Source organism: Erpetoichthys calabaricus, chromosome 14 (genome assembly GCF_900747795.2).
Source record: "Erpetoichthys calabaricus chromosome 14, fErpCal1.3, whole genome shotgun sequence".
NCBI classification, from domain to species: Eukaryota; Metazoa; Chordata; class Cladistia; order Polypteriformes; family Polypteridae; genus Erpetoichthys; species Erpetoichthys calabaricus.
The window spans coordinates 33,195,162-33,215,229 of record NC_041407.2 but is presented as its reverse complement, the minus strand read 5'-3'; the positions used below and the strand labels follow the sequence as shown (position 1 = coordinate 33,215,229).

Genomic DNA, 20,068 nt, shown 5'->3' with positions numbered 1-20,068 from the left:
AGGACACTACAGTCACATGATAATGAGGAGCCACACCATCCATTATGAACTCTAGAGGCCTCCAATGTGTATTAAGGGGACTCTAAGTTATTGCTCTTTTTAGTTGTAATGTGGATAATGTGTTATTTGCTCATCTACCAAAGTACAGATCTGGCACGTGCAAGGAGCATTTGAATGAAGCTACTGTAAGTATAGACAATAATGGAGCTGCACATAGGGACATGACTAGTGTGGCAGACCTGGCCGGGGAGTCCCTTTGACACTGGAACCGGGGGAGCAGCCATGGGATTGCACACTACGTCCCCCAAAATGCGTGGTGACAGGCCTCCTGGGTTACATCAGGGCCACAGGCTTGGGACTTCAGGGCTCAGCCCTGTTGGGCTCTGTGGCCACCACCCAGAGGAGCTGCACGACTTAACAAGCCCATGTGGGACTGGAATGCAGCCACACCCGGAAGTGCAGCCTGAATTCGGTTAATTATCACCTGAAGCCCTTCTGGCAGGGTATAAAAACAGCCTGCAGCCACTACTTGGGGCACCAGAGTCGGGAAAAGGAGGACAAAGCTACCTGGGAGGAGTGGAGGAAGAAGAGTGTGTTGGTGTTTTTGTTTGGTGTGTTTTTGGGGACTGTGTAGGGCCTGTGGGACACGGGGAAGATGTGCCCCACAGCTGAAGACAAAATAAATCTTTTATTTTCATTTTCACGTGCCTCTGGTGCAAGTCTGTGTCGGGTCAGTGCCAACCAAGTGCTTCTGCATACACTAGGTTTATTATTTTCACTGTCTATTAATGTCAATGCTGAGGAAATTCCTCCTCTGAAGAAGCTCCCCAATTGAAACGTGTTTCACTTTCATGTAAATAAGACCCATGTTAAAATGTAGCTTATATACCAGTAGATTTAAGATCAAGAAGATAAACTGTGGTACTTCACAATTATATAGACAGTTTACATTAGTAATCTGTTATGAACTGGCACCCCGTGGTGATGATTCAGCCTTGTGTCTAAAACTGACAAATTGGCTTTGGTCCCCCATTACCCAGAACTGGAATAAGTAATTTAAATTTTAAGTTATGTCTAATCTGTAATAAGAATTGTAGGAGTATAACATACGGTTGTTAACTAAACAAATGACTACAGCTGAACATTCATCTATCTCTTCATCCACTGAAACCATTCTAAAAATAACAGCATGTTAGAGAAGCAGAGTTTATCCAGACAGCAGTGGGTGCAAGGCAGGACAATATTGACCTATACACCCACAATTTAGAGACCAAGTATGCATCTTTATATCCATATATCTGTCCATCTTCATGTTCACTCATATTAAATCTAATTTAGGTTAGCTGGGAGCCCAAAATAAAGCAGGGCACAATCTTGGACGTACTGCCAATTCCTAACAAAGGACAGGTACACATGACCCCACTGCCACTCACACTTGACCAGTTTAGATTTGCCAAAAAAAATAACTTTTATGTCTGTGTGTAACAGAAGGAACCCGGAGTGCAATGAGACTTGAGGGAACATGTCATCTCCTTTCATCACAGTAGACTGCCATGAATGGTGCAATGAAGTATCCCTCTATCGTGACATGTGGAGCACATGACATTATCTGTATCAGGTAAGCAATTTCAAAATACTCTGTGTGGCTTCAACAAGGTAAGCTGTGGACTTTCACGCTATATCATGTGGTCAGTTTTTAATTTGGCCGTTTTACAATCAAATACCATGAGGGGAGTTGTATAGTGTAAAAGTAAGCATCAGTTTTCTTCACAGTGGTTTTACATTTGATTTAGTTTCATGTTAATATAGCCATAAAAATACAAAAGTAATGAACTGCACAGAAATTTTGATATTTAAAATTGATTTATTAATGTAACGAAGTGAGAAAATGTATAGAAATCTCAAATATGGAAAGCAGATAATGAGTCCAGCAAGGACTCATCGCTTCTGAGAGGCACATATAGTATATTGACAATGTCAAAGGATTTTTTTTTTTGCAGCTGAGACCTTTTCTCTGACAAACCTTTCATTCACCCTATCAATCCAGAGTAAAAAGCCACTCTTCACTCATTGCTTGATATTTTAGCCATAATAGCCGCCCGTTACTTTGGGTCTGCTTTTTGCTTTGCTGTAAAATGAATGAAGCAGGAATCAGCAAGTATGGGCTCCAGCAGATTTTAGTATCCTTACTACAATGTCTCTACGGTGATGTCCATCCAGCATAATCATTTTATTTATGCCCTTTTATAAAACCCTTCAATCCATTTGAAATGTTTACTTTGTGAGTGGGTAACACCTTCCTTGTACAAGTGCTGTCACACCTCTCAGCTCTTTGGTAAATCATCAAGCTCTTTTTCTAGAGTGAGCAGAATCAGGGTACTTGTCTCTGTTTTTACAAGATGGCACAATGTTATCGAACCCACAGCTCTTCAGAGATGTAGAAGGTTATAATTTTGTAGGTTATGCATTAGTCTGCTGTCAAATCCATAGGACCCTGGCCAACTACCGATGTTACCCATGCTCCATCAATACCAAAATTCTTTTTCTTCAATCCAAAGACACCATTCTGAGGCAAACATGGTCCACTACGAATATGCACTTCCCCTTTATTTAGGGCTGGCTAATAAATCGAATCCTCTGAGAGTAAACCAGATCAGCTATATAGAGGAGAAGGTTGATGTAGGTAAAGATGGCCACCACCAGTTCGCTATCCCATGGACATTTTCCTCTTTGGCAGCCATAGGGCCGACTTGGACTGCCATATTTCTTATCAAAGCAAAACACAGGCCAGATGACTGCTGTGCTTGTGTACAACAAGACAGCTAAGAAGGTATAGATCACCACAAGACGGTCGAAGGGGCACTTTAGTGAGGCAGTTTTACCGGAGACAGTCATGCAGACCACAATAACCGTGAGAGCAAAGCAAAGACTGTATACTACTACACAGTACTGCGTGGCTATATGGCGGTTGTACTGGCTTCCATTGACAAGTGCTCCAAAGATGATGCAAGCCACAAAGGCCTCAACAATCTTCAGAAGACCCGACGCTGTGGCCATGTAGCCCACCATTTGGCCAGGCTTTGCTCTGGTGAGGAAAACTTCAGCTGCATATGCAAAGAAGGCCAAGCAAGAGGAAATGGTCACTGCTATGCGATAATTTCGCACCTCACAGTTATTATATGGACAGTCATTCTGCAGCAAATAGACTGGGTAAACCACTGAGGCCGTCACATACATTAGCGATGCCAACATTGCGAAAGAGATGGTGAAATTGTCCCAGGAGATTCTGAGATAGGTGTGTAGCCGAGTGAACTCCAGGGTGAATATACAAATTGTCATAGCAAAACAAAAGCACCACACAAACATGCAGAATGTCCCATATGCTGCACTGAAGCCTGCTTGATGGGCCACCAAGCTTACTGTGACACAGCCAAAAATGATTTGCCACAAACGAGCCACACCAACTGGGGACGCTATAGCATTCACATTTAAGTACGGCCCACTGTGTGAATCCATGTTGACAGCAGAGAAGACAGGTTGTGTTCCAGAGAACAAAGGTACAGGGCTCAGCTTCGGGACATCATCTGCAGCCTGGGGAAGACACATCAAAGTAAGAGAGGATTTAGGAAGTGAGCTTATTTTTGATTTTTATTGTAGCCTTGTTTGCTTTCTAAACCATCTGGTGGGGTCACCAGCTGAGGAAAATTCAATATAAAGTAAAAATTAATTGGCTATATTGTAAGCATTTTTTGGTGTTACAGTCAAACAAAGATCAGCATGTGTTTGTGAGTGTGTGTGTGTGAGTGTGTGTGTTATCTCATTGGGTATTATGTAGAATGAATAATTGAGTTCAAGTCATTATAGCATAAAAGTGAATGTAATACATCTGGAAAAGAAAAATATCAACTGCATAAGGGGAATGGAAAGATGAACACACAATCCAGTTTTATGGTGATTGAGAGTTAGAGCCCACCAAGGCCTACAGTGCTTAATAAAGGTTTTCACATTTTATTGTTATATTACATTGATCACAGCGGATTTAATTTGGCTTTTTTATGCTGATCAACATAAAAAGATTTTTTAATGTCAAAGTGAGAACATATACTGTATCTGCAAAGCGGTCCAAATTAATTATAAATATAAAACACAAATGTTCTCCTTCCATTAATCTGACACACCTAAATCATCACTGGTGTTGCCAGTTGGTTTTATAAGTCATATACGTACAGTAATTAGTGCAATAGAAGTCACTTGTCTTGGGTCCGATACTTGTGAGAACTCTGAAGGAGTTACAAGTTACACTTGATAAGTTTAGACAGGCTGTGCAGATAGCAACTATTGCCCAGGGCAGCGTTTTTCAACCTTTAAGTATTTGCGACCCGAGTTTTCATAACAGTTTTAATCGCACCCCCCTAACGTTTTTTTGAAACCCTGATAAATTTTATTTCTACATTTTTTGTTGCCGATACACTGCTACAAGTTTAAAATTTCCCTACGAATAGCGAAATTACACCACATATGGCAACATTTGCGCCCCCTTTTTTGTTACTTCCCCCACAGGTTGAGAACCGCTGGCCCAGCTGCAGCTTTATGGGAGAGAGGAAAAGTGAAAGCCTCCTTTAAATAAAAATGTACATGACATCTTAGCCAGAGTTTTCCAGAAGACAAATGAGAGATTCAACTGTAAGAAGGTTCTATGATCTGATGATACCAAAATTGAGGTTTTTGGCTGTCAGACTAAGCATCATTTTTGGCAAAAGTCAAACACAAAACATTATCAAAAACACACCATCCGCACCATGAAGCGTGGTGGTGGCAACATTAAGCTGTGGGAACCAATCCCGGGCAGGGTGCCAACCCACCGCAGATTTATGCAATCAATGTTATTATATTTTATATTTGTCATTAATTTAGATCACTTTGCAGAGATCTGTTTTCATTTTGATATTAAACAGTCTTTTTCACTGGCTCAATGTCAAAAAAGCCAAATTTAATTTGTGATTCAAAGTTGTATTATCAATAAAATGTGAAAACTTCCAATGTGAATTGTGAATTTCCCCTTGGGATTAATAAAGTATCTATCTATCTATCTATCTATCTATCTATCTATCTATCTATCTATCTATCTATCTATCTATCTATCTATCTATGGGGGAATACAATTTATAGGTAAATTAGTAGTACTAGGGTTTTGTACCATGTTAGCCATTATGAATATATTGAAAAGTCAAGCAAAATGACACCTTTTATTGGCTAACTAAAAAGATTACAATATGCAAGCTTTCGAGGCAACTCAGGCCCCTTTTTCAGGCAAGACGAAGATGAAGAAGGGGCCCGAGTTGCCTCGAAAGCTTGCATATTGTAATCTTTTTAGTTAGCCAATAAAAGGTGTCATTTTGCTTGACTTTTCACTAGGTAACTTAAGAAAATCCAGGGACAGGGATTTCCTTGCTTCCTTATGCAAATACCCACACTCCCTTGCACTAGGCCAGTTCAGAGTAAGTCAGCTTCACTTGTAGATCTTAGGACATGGAAGAAAAACTAGAGTACCTATGGGAAAATGTATTCAAATAGAGAAAGAATGTGTACACAGAGATTAATCATGTCTAGGGCTGTCAGATTAGACAATTAGAAATACGGGACACTCTTAAAATCTCTCTCTAAATTACTATATATATGAATTTATACATGCCGCCTACACAGCCGGAACAATATATTATATAAAAGTAGAGACATAAGTTAAAAACATAAAGCAAGGATTTTGATGGGTTATGAAGAAAACAAAAGTAAAATCATTTGAAAATTATTTAATACAAGCTAAAAAAAATCTGTAAAAATGAAATCCTTTGAAAATATGTGTTTAATACAGACAACAGAGAAATATTATTATTATTTAATACAGGTAGTTAGAAAAAAAGTGGGCCATGGCAAATAGTAACTGTACACTTTGTTGACAGCCGCTGTATGTTGTAATGCTGATCCAGAACTGCACAGCAGCGCGACTGGAGAGCAAAACGGTGAGAGTGTCGCTGTTCTCAGCCAACCATAGCAACCGAACAAGTTGCAAACAGGCAGCAAACACTATTAGTTTCCTCGTTACATTTGGGTTATTTTCATCAAGAGAATCTGAGAAAAGAAAGTATAATTACGTATAAAGTTACAACTAAGTACCATAAGAAGGTAGTAAAAATATATTTTTATTACGAAATTTGAAAATGAACTAAATACTGGACATTTGGGTGTCCCTGAAAGGTCAGTACGGGACAGGGGACAAAATGATCAAATATGGGACATGTCCCGTATATAAGGAACGTCTGGCAACCCTAATCAAGTCCAGATTCAAACTGAGTTTGCACCGATGTCCACTGCACTGAATTGTGCTGCTATCCATCACTCAATAAGATAGAAAAACAAACTCTGGCAGGAAGAGCGTTAATAGTACTAATCAAATAGTAATGACCTGTGAAAACAGAAATGAAAACAAAATCATAAAGTTACAAGAACTGTTGTCGCTGTTATGATGATGTACTACGTTCTCTATCTACAAGTCTTGTTAATTTGTAATGTTTCTTAACTGGTGTTCTATATAACATTATAGAAGAAATATTATTTTGTCTAATTTCTTTTTCACGTACATGAAATTCCATTGTGTTTTATTCTAAATATTAATAAGAGTATTCAGTTCCTGGCACATTTCCATTGCGCTGCTTTAGGGGATGGGCTATGATATGCAAAGCCTGTTTCTCTAACAACACACATTCAAATTTATTTTTCAAATCTCTTTTATTAACTTGGAAGAAAATGGCTTTAAGTGGGGACGGTACAGTTATAGCAAATAAGGTCTTATTAATGCTACCTGCTCATAACGGATGTATTTTCTTTTTTGACACATGAAGTAACATGCCCCTTTTGCTTGACATGATTAGTGTGAAAAGTTTTACCCAGAGGTTAGAAATTAAACCAAGATTGTTCACAGCATTTCATCTTGACCATTAAGCACCATTCATTTTTCTAAGTGCTCTTATTTCAGTTCAGGTTTGATGTGAGCCAGAGCTTTCCTGGCAGCATCGGTCACAAAACACACCCATGACAAGATGCTAAGACCATACCCACACTCACAGCTCTTGAATTTAGATTTGCCACTTAACCTAACCTTTAGGATATGGGAGAAAGAAGAAGTGCCTGGAGAAAATCCATGCAGACATAGAGAGTCAGTATTTGATGGGATTTGAACAGAAGACTTTAAAGATTTGAGGTAAGAGCATTCACGTCATTAGACTTATCTGATATTTAAATACTTATAATGAAATTAAGGTACCATCTGTTGAGTGAAGTATGGGAATTGCTTCCATTGTTTTACTAGCATACCCATGGCTTTAAGTAACTGGGGATCTTGAGAGCCGTAGTCCAAAAGGTCTGGAAAGAATATGTCAGTGTCATTAAGAACATGTTTGGTTTTGTTTGTTTTTGTGACAAAATTATTATCATTTTAAATTTAAAATACATCTTTTTTGGTGGTCTCACTATTTTGCTAATCAGTTCATTATTTATTCATGGGTACTGCTTGCATAATTGCCACCCTATTGTTTATATTTTCAACCTGGTTACTATTTCTTATTTGGCTGGTACTGTTATCGAAGAGGTGCAATTGGTTACATTTCTTTTGTTTTTCCAGATGGTGCACAGACAGATGACTTGCTCGTGGTCGCACTGTCTCAGTAGCCGGCTTTGAACCCACAGCCTCAGAGTGTGAGGTCCAAAAACTGAACCACTGCACCACACTGCCTTGCTGCTAGTCACGTGGGACCTGGAACATCACCACGGTGGCCCTACAAAGGATGGCAACATGCCTACCCTAGCATCTGAACTTTAAAATCATTGTAGGGAAGAAGTTCAAACAAATAAACAAACAATATTTTAGGACAAGATTGATTGAAACTCTGATTTGAGTTTACATTTGACTTTTGACTTCTGGGTTTGGGTGGCGCAGTGGTACTTGCAGTACGGAGACCAGGGTTCGCTTCCCGGGTCCTCCCTGTGTGGAGTTTGCATGTTCTCCCCGTGTCTGCGTGGGTTTCCTTTGGGTGCTCTGGTTTCCTCCCACAGTCCAAAGACATGCAGGTTAGGTGCATTGGTGATCCTAAATTGTGCTTGGTGTGTGTGCCCTGCGGTGGGCTGGCACCCTGCCTGGGGTTTGTTCCTGCCTTGTGCCCTCTGCTGGCTGGGATTGGCTCCAGCAGACCCCCATGACCCTGTGTTAGGATATAGCGGGTTGGAAAAATGACTGACGGACTTCTGGGTTTCATTTTAGATTTGGTGTTTTGTCTTTCTGTGTACCAACTCTAGCTCTAGCTGTCCTGCCCTTGCCCTTAGGTACCTCTGCTGTACAACATTAAATCAAATACTGTGTGAATACAACAGTTAGCACTTGTAGAAAATGAAAAGAAATAAAGGGAAAAAAGAAAGATAAACAAGTCCAGAGATTTAGCACTTCCTGTACATGGCCCTCTGATTTAGAATAGCTTCCATATTGAACAATTTAATGTAGTGGATAAAAGAAATAGATAAATCAAAAGAATCATTAAGGACTCTGGCAAGAACGTGATACTGTCAAATACTCAAAATTGTAAAATCAGAAATAGACCATATACTGCTTTAGTAAAGCGCAGAAAAATATAGAATAGAATATAAAAAGTGAAATGTTATAAAATATATATGACAAACTGATTTCTATTTGCAGTAACAGTTATTATTTACAAGCGCAAACCTGGAAATAATTTCTGGGCAGCACCTGTAGAATTTGTACTTCTAACTGACTACATGACTGCTAACTATATTGACCACATTAGCCTGTTCTCACTGTACACATCATGTAATGTATTTTTAGGTTAAAAAAAGAAAAGGGAAGCTGCTCTCCTTACCTTCCACTTACAGTAAATCCCTTCCTTCTGTGCAATGAACCATCACTCTCCAAAAAAAGGTGACAGTAAGTATTGACACTTCTGTGTTCTGAGCTGTTGACTTTTCTTTAGAGTGCTGTTTCCTTTATATTTCTTCTTTGCCCTTAGAGGGCTGCCTGAAACGGGTCTGCTGATTGCCAGCCAGACATTTCCACACTGCAGTAAGGCGGCTAAGTGCAAGTAATTTAAGAGCTGCAATGCAGCTGAGCCCCAGCAGCGCACTCCGCCAAGCTCTGCATTCTTGCTATAAATAGTGAGCTAAATTGACAAAGGAATGACAGTGATGCAGTCATACTTTTTAATTTCTAGCAGTCAGAACAAAGCAGCTACTCCACAGCTATGGTGACTTGATTTAAAGCCCCCTGACTAAGATGTATGAGTAGAAAAGTGCCAGAAGCCTGGTTGGGGCTGTGAAGGTCACTCAGCCAATGACACCAAATGCTTACATCCAAGGGCACCACTGCCAGCAAATAAGAATCATGGCATTTGAGGTGGATATCTATCTATCTATCTATCTATCTATCTATCTATCTATCTATCTATCTATTATTGAGTGCCATTAACAGCATGTACCATTGCAAGGTGCATTACAACATACAATATACAAACTAATCAAATTTTCCTGATCCCACTTAATTCAATTTAAGGGTCGCAACAAGATAAACTAATCATGCCATAACATTCTCAAACTATCCATCCATCCATTTTCCAACCCGCTGAATCCGAACACAGGGTCACGGGGGTCTGCTGGAGCCAATCCCAGCCAACACAGGGCACAAGGTAGGGAACCAATCCCGGGCAGAGTGCCAACCCACCGCAGGACACACACAAACACACCCAAACACCAAGCACACACTAGGGCCAATTTAGAATCACCAATCCACCTAACCTGCATGTCTTTGGACTGTGGGAGGAAACCGGAGTGCCCGGAGAAAACCCACGCAAACACGGAGAGAACATGCAAACTCCACGCAGGGTGGACCCGGGAAGCGAACCCGGGTCTCCTAACTGTGAGGCAGCAGCGCTACCACTGCGCCACCATGCCGCCCTAACTTAATCTAAATCAGGGATTAAGCAACAGCCAGGACCTATTCTAGCAGCACAGGGCACAATCTAGGAAAACACCTTTGACATTGCCACCAATAAATCATGGAGCCAACTCATGCACATACCCACGTTCACATGAGTGACAATTTGCAGTTGATAACTAACCTAACTCACACACATCTGAGAAAATGAGGGCAGAGTATCCAAATGAAACCCCATGCAGAACCTGGTAGAATGTCAAAACTCCACATAGACAGCAACAAAGCTTTGGATTTAAATACATGAGGCAGGAGTGCTACCCACTAGGCTACCCTTAAACTAATAAATTAAACACAATCTAAAAACATTTATCCATCGTTCCATATTCTAACATTCTAGTCAAGTACAGGGATCAGTGTTACTGATCTTGCACATTTACCTGAAATGAAGACATAATTTAATAAAAATTATCTTTTAAGTCTGGAATATTAATTGCAAACAAACTTTAATTTAAAGTATCAGTGGAAATCATTTTGGGTGGTAAAAGGCTTTAACCTACTGAGTCAATAGAGTGCTGGGGATTTGACTTATGGATTTATTGGTACATCAACCCCCCCCAGTGTTTTGGCAAATTGTTTAAAACTGTCCTTGGTTAAGGTGATAAGACTTCTTTCATCTTCTTATCTTCTTAACTAAGAACAGTTATAAACAGTTTAAACAGTTTTAAAGCAAGAAGTGTAACCCTATTTGCTAGTCAGACATCTCTCTTAAGTGATTATGTTTTCTGGTTCTTGGATGCATTAAATTTCATTAAATTAACAAGACAGTGTATTAGTTTCTATAAGAAAAAAACAAAATTAAAATGTCCAAAAATAATGCTTAGAAAGCTTGTTTAACATTTACAGTAGTGTCTTAGATGTCTTTAGATACATAGGATATTTATGATCAGTATAAATAACAAACCTCTGTACCTTCAAGCCAAGGGCCACTTTAATGGGTAATAATTCTTAGTTTCCCACATAATATTTTGCTTTGTTGTTTTTATATTTTAAGAAAAGAAAGTACAAGGTTTTAATTTACCTGTATTTGTAAGATTTTTTGGTTTTGGTTTAAGGTCCAGACAGATTTTTTTTCCCATTCTTTTGGTGAGGCAAGTTATTGGGAACATTTACCAAAGTGAAATTGACAAATCTTTCAGCAGAAGTATGTCAGGTGTTACTGAGGCTCCTTCATTCCTACAGCAATACACCTTATGCCTCAATGTGACTGGAACTTTCAAGTCGGAAGTTGACTTTGCTTTTTCTTCCTTTTTAGTCATTCTGGTGTATGTTCAGACCACAGTGTGTATGTGCATATATATTTATTTATCTACCTACCTATCTATTTATTTATTTATTAAATGAGCTTCAAATAAACACCCTGGTGACCATGCATAATTAAAGTTGATAAAACAAAGAACATATAATAATTGTGAAGACATCTTTCCAGATATGAGTTCACTATTGAACTGACTCATGATGGTGGATCTTCCGGTCTTAAAATGCTTTAGGCAGGAAGAGGCAGGTCAAAGTGGATGAACACCGGAAGTAACGTCAGTGGTGCTATAACCATCAATCTTCCAGTATACAGATGGAGGAAGAGAAAAGCCATTAGGACACAGCACCTCCCCCTGAAATTACCATCATCAGAGCCCTTAAGCTGTCCCCTATGCGTACATGTGTGACAGTATCACTATATATACTGTATATATATATATAGTGATACTGTCACACATGTACGCATAGGGGACAGCTTAAGGGCTCTGATGATGGTAATTTCAGGGGGAGGTGCTGTGTCCTGGAGGTGGAGTGGTGGCTCTGAGGCTAGGGATCTGCACTGGCAATCGGAAGGTTGCCGGTTCGAATCCCGTAAATGCCAATAGGGACTCTGCTCTGTTGGGCCCTTCAGCAAGGTCATTAACCTCCAATTGCTGAGCGCTTTGAGTAGTGAGAAAAGCGCTATATAAATGCAAAGAATTATTATTAATTATATATCCCCGGGAAGGCACTGTATCTACGGTAATTACCTCTCCAAAGGAACTCTAAAGTCACTTTCACTTTCCGGTCTCCTGGACTCGCCCCTTCCACTTGCACTGCCTCATTACCAGCTCCACTGCCATCAAGAGATCTGGAGGCAGTCAACTGAGGACTCCAATCTGAAAAGATGTTTTGTTTGAACTACGTGTTATTTGTTTTTGTTGTTTTTTTCATCAATAATATGGGGTCACCTGTGGTGCCCACAACTTTTTACAATCTCTATTTTTGTTATTTATACAGTGGCATAGTCTGTGGGATTTTGCACAGGAGATATGACTAAACTAGTGGACCTAACAGTGTTAGTGGCTGCCTTGACTGAGGAGATGCAGACATTAAGGGTCCAGGTAGGACACCATCGTACCCAGCTCACTGAGGCAGAGGCACATAAACAGGTCAGCGTGGCACTATGAGATGAACAAGCATTAGCACCGTCACAGGTACTTGTGCTGTTACAAACTTGAGACAATATTGTAGTTCGTGTTTTGATTTTTGAGTGCACTGCAACCTGGCATCACTGGGAGCATGCAGAATTGGTCAACTTGCTGGTGTCGTTTTTGAATGGATGAAGCTCAGAGGACTTATTATGACCTCAATGAGCAAGCCACCAGTGACTATGACACGCTCAAGACTGAATTATTCGCCTGGTAAGGCATTTCTGTGTACCAACAGGCAAGGCAATGCAAGGAATGTCAATTCAATGCAGAATGCTCTCAAACCTACGGGCTATGGGGCAAACTCGAGCAACAGTGCAAACCCAGAGCCAATAGCACGAAGAAGTGTATGAAGGTGGTTGCTTATGATTACCTGATTAATGCCTTCCCTGAAACTCTCGCACCAGCAGATCCAACGGCGCAGCTGGGATAACATGAATTCACTCATTAAGACCGTAGAGCGACACAGGACTGCTTTGCAAGTTGAGTAATTGGAGCAGTTTAATGATCACCAAAAATCTTGGATGGGTCTTGTACCTAAAACAAAGTCCAGTCACCCCAAAGGAGAACCCACCACAAGGCCAAAGCAGAAGTCTTCACCTCTCCTCCACTATTTGAAGTGAAGGGAGGTGGGACACATTCCTAACTGCCCACATCTCAATGAGCTGATAGATTGAAGCTGGGTGCATGAAGGAATGTACTGTTAGTTGCTAATCCCCTTTGTTTTTCTTCTATGGGAGTAATTATATTCAACAGACACAAAAATCACTGCACTTATTGAATCCGGGAGCAACATTTCTATTGTTGTCTGCTATGTGTCTCCATGACAGAAGGAAAATAGGAAAGGCCAGTCTAACTTGCATTTATGGGAAAACCCATGAGTATAAGTCTGCCTCTTGTATCATCACATGTTTGGGTATCGTTCGATGTATTCAGATGGCTGTTATGCACAGTCCACCCTACCCTGTCATATTGAGGTATAGCTGGTCACAAAATAAACACAGGCAAGTATGTAACACCACTGATGAATCGTTGGGCCTGGCAGTACACAGAAATACTCTGTCTGAACACTGTGTAATCAGAAATTGATCACATGGTCACCTACTGTGAACAGGGTGATGTCACACCATCAAATACGAATGTCTCGATAGGAAAATTGTTAACTGAAACTCTGCCCTGTGAGGTCACATCTTATCTATTCTCAGAGTTGCATTTTCATTTTAGAAACATACCGATTTTCTTTTAAAAGGAAACAATGGAATAACAGTTCTCTAAAATCTATACTAATATAATAAAAGGCAAAGCCCTCACTCACTCACTCACTCATCACTAATTCTCCAACTTCCTGTGTAGGTGGAAGGCTGATATTTGGCAGGCTCATTCCTTACAGCTTACTTACAAAAGTTAGGCAGGTTTCATTTCGAAATTCTACGCGTAATGGTCATAACTGGAACCTATTTTTTGTCCATATACTGTAATGGAGGAGGCAGAGTCGCGTATCGCGTCATCACGCCTCCTACGTAATCACGTGAACTGAATACAAGGAAGAGCCCCAAAGAGCACTGAAGAAAACATTCATTACACAATTGAGAAGGCACAAGAGAGCGGCTCACGTGAACTGACTGAATGCAGCACGAGTGATCACTTCGATACTGCGGAAACAAAGCACGGTGTAAAACATAAGTTTAAATTAAGTTTATAGAAACGCTACCGCTGCCGTTTGCAATACCATATTCGCGAGATACATGTTTAATGAGAAACGCTCCCGCTGCCGTTTGCAATACCATATTCGCGAGATACAAGTTTAATGAGAAGACACGAGGTATAAACGAGACTTTGGATGACTTTGTAACAGATTAAAAATTGCTGTAGCGAGAAACTTTTAAGTGCCGGGTCTTAGCTAACATTAAATAAAGCCGTGGACATCGCAACATCACAAAAGACAGCGGCTCACGTGAACTGACTGAACGCAGCACGTCGGAAACAAAGCACCGTGTAAACCTAAAATTTAAATTAAGTTCATAGACCTACAAAAGGTTGCCATTGATTTGAGGCAAGATTGCTTTTCTCCTGTACAACTATACGTTGCATTCTCAAGAGTGTGCTTGCACAGCTTGGTCATATTACAACTGGAGTGCTGAACTGACAATGTGGTATACAAACAGAACTATAACAATCGTAATAAACGAACAAAAAAACAGCGGACAACCCGTGGATTAAATAAAAAGGCTGCTTCCATTGGTGAAGCAACGAATAAAGAAGACCTTATATGGCGTTCATTTATAAAACAGCGGAGAGGCTGTGTGAAGGCAGCTTCACAAAAAAAACAGATCCTTAACAAATTGTTATTGGTATATTTTCCCTCAATTTAAAAAGGTTTTCTTTTCTTCTTAATAAAAATTTAAAAGCAGTACTTTGCTGGTGCGAAGCGCGGGGATTTGCGCGACTGACGCATACAGACATATTCATGAGTGCAGGTACTTCGGAAACAAAGCACCGTGTAAACCTAAAGTTTAAATTAAGTTCATAGACCTACAAAAGGTTGCCATTGATTTGAGGCAAGATTGCTTTCTTCTGTACAACTATATGTTGCATTCTTAACAGTAAGCTTGCACGGCTTTGTCATATTACCACCGGAGTGCTGAACTGACAACGTGATATACAAACAGAACTTTAACAATCGTAAAAAAAGAAAAAAAAAAAGTGAAGAACCCGTGGATTAAATAAAAAGGCTCCTTCCTTGGCGAAGCAAGGAAAAAGGAAGGCCTTATATGGCGTTCGTTTATAAAACAGCAGAGAGGCTGTGTAAAGGCAGCTTAACAAAAAAACAGATCCTTAACAAATTGTTATTGGTATATTTTCCCTCAATTTAAAAAGGTTTTCTTTTCTTCTTAATAAAAATTTAAAAGCAGTACTTCGCGGGGATTTAGATATAGAAATATATATATATATATATATATATATATATATATATATATATATATATATATATATATATATATATATACAGTAATCCCTCCTCCATCGCGGGGGTTGCGTTCCAGAGCCACCCGCGAAATAAGAAAATAAGTAGAAACCATATGTTTATATGGTTATTTTTATATTGTCATGCTTGGGTCACAGATTTGCGCAGAAACACAGGAGGTTGTAGAGAGACAGGAACGTTATTCAAACACTGCAAAGAAACATTTGTCTCTTTTTCAAAAGTTTAAACTGTGCTCCATGACAAGACAGAGATCACAGTTCCGTCTCACAATTAAAAGAATGCAAACATATCTTCCTCTTCAAAGGAGTGCTTGTCAGGAGCAGATCATGTCACAGAGATAGAGAGAGACAAAAGCAAACAAGTCAATATGGCTGTTTGCCTTTTAAGTATGCGAAGCACCGCGGCACAAAGCTGTTGAAGGCGGCAGCTCACACCCCCTCCGTCAGGAGCAGACAAAGAGAGAGAGAGAGAGAGTTTGTTTTTCAAGCAAAAATCAATACGTGCCCTTCGAGCTTTTAAGTATGCACCGTGCAGCATGTCCTTCAGGAAGCAGCTGCACACAGAAGGTAGCAACGCCCTATCGTCTAGGTGTGCGAACAGCCCCCCTGCTCACACCCCTCTACGTCAGCGCAAGAGAGACAGAGAGAAAGTAAGCTGGGTAGCTTCTCAGCCATCTGCCAATAGCGTCCCTTGTATGAAATCAACTGGGCAAACCAACTGAGGAAGCATGTACCAGAAATTAAAAGACCCATTGTCCGCAGAAACCCGCGAAGCAGCGAAAAATCCGCGATATATATTTAAATATGCTTACATATAAAATCCGCGATGGAGTGAAGCCGCGAAAGGCGAAGCGCGATATAGCGAGGAATCACTGTATATATATATATATATATATATATATATATATATATATATATAGATAGATATATATATATATGTATGTATATATGTATGTCTATATATATATGTAGATATGTATATATATGTGTATATATATGTAGATATGTATATATATATATGTAAATATGTAAATATGTATATGTATTGTCACACACGTGCGCATGGGAAACAGCTGAAGGGCCTAGACACTTGTAATTCTATGCCAGGCCAGGGGGCGGCGGAGTGTACTGACTATCTCTCTCAGTCCCTTGCAGACCTGTCCCGGGAAATCCCGCCTCTGGACGGCCCCGAGGATGACGTCACTTCCGAACACCAGGATACCACTCCCACTTCCTGCAACGAAGACGTCATTTCCCTTCTGGGCCTTTAAAACTGCCATCTTGCCTCAGTACAGGCAGTTCTGTTTTGGACTCTGAACGAGTCACATCGTGTACTTAAAAAGAGCGATTGCAGCCAAGCATAATATACGGGTGGCTGCCCCAAACCTTTGTGATGTCTCCGACTCATTCTTGTTACAGTGGCATAGTCGGCAGGATGCAGCTTTCCCAGAAGAAACCGGGAAGGAACCTTAAAAGTACTCAGGTAGGAGAGTACCGGGGCCGTGTTTCCGGGTGGGTGGCGTGCTCAGCGGTCCGGAGTGGCACGGTGCAGGCTTCGCTCCCACCAAGGGATAATGAGCCCCTAATCCTACACAGGGAGAATGTGGAGGAGACCCACCGACGTGGGCTGGTCCCTGGGGGAAAACGAAAAGGGCTTACTATGTTCTCTCAGAAAAGAGGACTGGGCCACCCGTCGGGACCAAGGTCCTAAAGACACATGGGCTATCCCCAGACCAGCAGGTAAAAATACTACAGACATGGGAATATGATCCAGAGAGATCAGCCCGGGAGCAAGCTTATGCTCTCTGGGAAACAGTGGCTCAATGGCTGAGGCCCTTTGAATTAAACACCCAGCAAATTATGCAGCAGGTATCCTGCTTTATTTTGCTACAAGGTCTTCCCAAGAACTTTGCCCGGCCGGTCTGGGGAGACTTCCATTCTATGGATGAGCTCATAGCTCAAATAAGAACTAAACCAGCCTCACAATCGGTGAGAGCAGAACGGTCCTCTAGTGGACTCCGTAGGGATTATGTCCCACTATATAAGTCCCTTCCATATAACCCGAAGCCTGTTCCGATGTCCCCGGGGCACAGGGTGGGCCGCTCGCACGGGAGAATGCGAGTGGAAGGAGGGAGGATGGTTGTGTGCACTTACGAACCCCCTGGGTAATGGGCATACGAGGGTGGTAATACTCAATGGCTTTAGAGTTACAGCACTTTTGAATACCGGCAGCAACATGACCATTGTTGATTTTCGTTATATGCTACCGCGACAGAGAACGAGAAAAAAGATCAGTATTCAGTGTATACACGGCGAAACACAGTCATATAAAACCGCCCTGTGTGTCATCAGCTTTGAACAAGCAGTGAGAAAGATCCCCATAGCGGTTCACCCTTACCCACCTTTTCCGGTAATACTAGGGCAAGACTGGTGTGACAATAAATGCGGTGTACTAATATCCACTCCTCGTAACTCTGTAGGCCTAGTAATAGAAGAAACGAATCCCTCTGAGGCTGTTTCCACGCCGTGTATCTTGCCGGGGGAAAGAGATACGGAAGACTCTGAGGAGGACGGGGAGCTTCCTGGGCCATCGCACATAGATACGTCATCAACCCGGGCCTCGACGAGCTGGGACGACTCCCCGCCCCTTGAGGTCAGACCGAACCCTCTCTCCGACTTACACTTCCAATTTAATAAAACACCGGCATCTTTCAGGAGAGAGCAATGGAATGACGACTCCCTGAAGTTTGCTAAAAATGCAGTCGTGATAGCCAATGGCCAACGCACTCATCTGCCCATGCCTCGCAGCCCTCACTTCGTACTTGACAACGATCTGTTATATCGAATAGCTGATCATGAGGGCGGGGTGCGAAAGCTGTTTGTGAGTTGGCACACACCCATCTCCTGGGAGGCCATCTAGGCACCGAAAAAACTCTGGAGCGGATTAAGCTCAGATTTTATTGGCTGGGAATAAATGAGGAGGTTCGCCGTTTTTGTATTTCTTGCCCAGAATGTCAATTGCGGCAAATTCCTATGAGGGACCGCGCTCCTCTCGTTCCCCTTCCCCTGATTGATGTCCCCTTTGAGCGTATTGGGGTCGATATAGTAGGACCTCTGGAGCCCTCAGCCCGAGGATTTAAATATATATTAGTCCTCATGGATTACGCTACACGATATCCAGAGGCAGTTCCGTCGCGCTCTGCCACTACAAAAGCAATCGCTCGGGAACTAGTGGGTGTATTTGCACGTGTCGGGATCCCTAGAGAAATCCTTACAGATCAAGGGACACCCTTTACCTCGGAGACGTTCAAGGAAACGGCCAAGTTACTCAAAATAAAGCACTTAAGGACCGCGGTGTATCATCCTCAAATCGACGGTCTTGTTGAGAGGTTCAACCAAACTCTCAAGCAAATGCTGCGCAAGGTGGTCAGCGCGGACGGGAGGAACTGGGATCAGCTCCTTCCCCCTCGTGCTCTTTGCTTACTGGGAAGTCCCACAAGCCTCTACGGGGTTCTCACCCTTTGAATTGTTGTATGGACGACAACCCCGAGGGTCATTGGATCTATTAAAAGAAGGATGGGAAGGAGAGGCTCTTCCTTCTGTCAATGCATTAGAATACATCGCGCAGTTACGCGATCGATTCGGAAAAATTCGACCTATTTTAAAAAGTCACATGGAGGAAGCGCAAGCAGCACAGGCCCACCATTATGATCGTGGCACGGTCCTCCGGGAGTTCCAACCGGGGGACCGCGTCATGGTGTTGGTCCCTACCTCGCATTCGAAGTTGCTTGACCATTGGCAAGGGCCGTACGAAGTTAAGGAGAAGAAAGGGCTCATCGACTATTTGGTGAAACAGCCCAATCGTCGACAGAGCGAGCGGGTGTATCATGTCAACTTGCTGAAGCCGTGGAAGGAAAGGGACTCGGATCCCTCCTCCGCTCAGCCCCGCTCTTTCTTTGCTCAAGGTACCAGTCTTAACTTCGGTCCTGACTTGAATGCTAAACAGAGACAGGAGCTTGAGTCAGCTATCTTGTCCGTTCCGGAGGTAGTTAGTGAGCAACCCGGTAGGACCTCTCTGATTGCGCACGACATCGTGACAGAACCCGGAGTTGTTGTACGAGAACGCCCATATCGTCTTCCCGAAGCAAAGAAGGCAGAAGTGGAGCTTGAGACCAACCCAATGCTGGAACTAGGTGTGATTGAGGAAAGTTATAGTCCCTGGTCCAGTCCGATTGTCTTAGTCAGTAAGCCAGACGGAAGTTGTAGGTTTTGCAATGACTTCCGTCGACTGAATCAAGTCTCCCAATTTGACGCCTACCCAATGCCTCGCGTGGACGACCTCCTCGAGAGACTTGGACAAGCGAAGTTTTTGACCACACTTGACATGACAAAGGGGTACTGGCAGGTTCCTTTAACGGACTCCGCGAAGGCTAAGACCGCGTTTAGCACCCCTAGTGGGCACTGGCAGTACACGGTCCTCCCATTCGGGTTACATGGGGCACCGGCAACTTTTCAGCGTCTAGTGAACAGAGTGCTCCGGCCCCATAACGCGTTTAGTGCTGCCTATTTGGATGACGTAGTCATTCATTCC

General features: G+C 41.9%; 1 protein-coding gene across 1 annotated transcript; it reads right to left on the bottom strand.

The window, feature by feature from the left end:
* Nucleotides 1-1,844: 1,844 nt before the first annotated feature.
* LOC114665217 (myeloid-associated differentiation marker-like protein 2) lies at nt 1,845-9,194 on the bottom strand. The gene is made up of 2 exons (XM_028819651.2): nt 8,922-9,194; nt 1,845-3,591 (listed from the first exon to the last, which is right to left on the bottom strand). The coding sequence occupies exon 2, from the start codon at nt 3,514-3,516 to the stop codon at nt 2,611-2,613; it is 906 nt and encodes a 301-aa protein (XP_028675484.1). The 5' UTR covers nt 3,517-3,591; nt 8,922-9,194; the 3' UTR covers nt 1,845-2,610.
* Nucleotides 9,195-20,068: the final 10,874 nt, after the last annotated feature.